General features: G+C 40.1%; 1 protein-coding gene across 1 annotated transcript; it reads left to right on the top strand.

Moving 5' to 3' along the window:
* The first annotated feature begins 766 nt into the window (after positions 1-766).
* On the top strand, positions 767-1156 carry LOC129571725 (uncharacterized). The gene has a single exon (XM_055451554.1). The coding sequence runs from the start codon at positions 767-769 to the stop codon at positions 1154-1156; it is 390 nt and encodes a 129-aa protein (XP_055307529.1).
* The last annotated feature ends 218 nt before the right edge of the window (positions 1157-1374 follow it).

The raw sequence follows: 1374 nt of genomic DNA, 5'->3' as shown, positions 1-1374 counted from the left end.
AAAAATAGATAGATATGTGAATAGATAGTATCTAGATATTTTATTTAGATATTTATCTATATCTAATCTAGATGGGTTTTAAAAAATTCAATTTTATCTGTATCTTATCTAGATACAAAAATCGTATCTAGAAAAAACACTAGTGACTAGCTCGGAGCTATGAATATTGGTTGCTTAGGCTATAGATGTGGTAAAAGATCAATACATCCCTTTGTTAGCCTTTTCAAATGAATATATATTGCATTCGTCTTTTTATAACTTTCTCGAGAATAGATTAACATGGTGTAAGGTGTCGAACAGTGAAGTAACTTGAGTTGAACGGACATGTGCAATAATGAATTGTTAGGTTCTATAATTTATCGTATTGCTGAATACATTTCCCATTCATTTTATGATTTTGCATGTTTAGAATGTGGGAAAATGGTGATCTATGTAAAAAGTAACGCGACAAATTTTCTGTATAAAAACGAGATGTCCACTACCAGGATTCACTAGTTTTCATCGAGACATAAATCGAGAGGCAACAACATGAGCAACATGAGCAACGTAAGCAACGTAAACAACGTTAGTAACAACACAATCCGTGGCGGACTCAACCAGGACGTCATTGATTTCGTTTGTAATACTGGTAAGTTGTTATTTTATTTATTTTTTATCAGGATTTTTTCTAAAACATGTTTTAAGCAATTACTTTTAATAATTTCATTCAATTAATCTTTCTGTTTCTTTTATGGTAAACGAGCAGTGTCAGCGCTTAAATTTCTACATGCGTGACGAGATCAACCGCAATGCACGTATGATGCTGCAGGTGGCATACCGTGCTCGGGGTCCATGCTATCAGCCAATTTATTCAACGCAGACCAACACCACCACGTATAAACCTGCGACTTATCAACCAACAACTTATCAACCTGCAGCTTATCAACCGACCGTCTACGCGGTACCTGTAGCAACAGCAGCACAGCCAAACCCACCAGTTTCACCACGTTGCATGAATAGTTTAACGGGATTTATCCGCGTCGCACCATTTACCTTACCGCAAACACCCTCGACCGCCGCACCTCAACCATCGACATCATCAGCCGCTGATCAACCTCCGACATCATGCCAGGCTACACCTGTGAGTCGCACACCGACCCCGTTTCATCGACACTGAACCACACTGTCCGCTCACCATCACCACCACCACTTATAATAGACGATTCGACGGACTACGATAGCTCATCCGACTTCGAGGAGGGGCAGCGAATGGAGATTCAAACCGATGATGATGCTGTTGTTCCAGCTACCCCACCTTCTCCAGCAGTTCAACGGAGTCTACCATGGACAATTGATCCGATTGTTCATCAGTCGCGCATGAATTATCCGCATTTT

The sequence above is a fragment of the Sitodiplosis mosellana genome, unplaced genomic scaffold (assembly GCF_009176505.1).
Source record: "Sitodiplosis mosellana isolate CC-2019 unplaced genomic scaffold, AAFC_SMos_1.0 Smas_scaffold_3196, whole genome shotgun sequence".
Taxonomy (NCBI): domain Eukaryota; kingdom Metazoa; phylum Arthropoda; class Insecta; order Diptera; family Cecidomyiidae; genus Sitodiplosis; species Sitodiplosis mosellana.
This window is presented reverse-complemented; position numbering and strand designations above follow the sequence as displayed.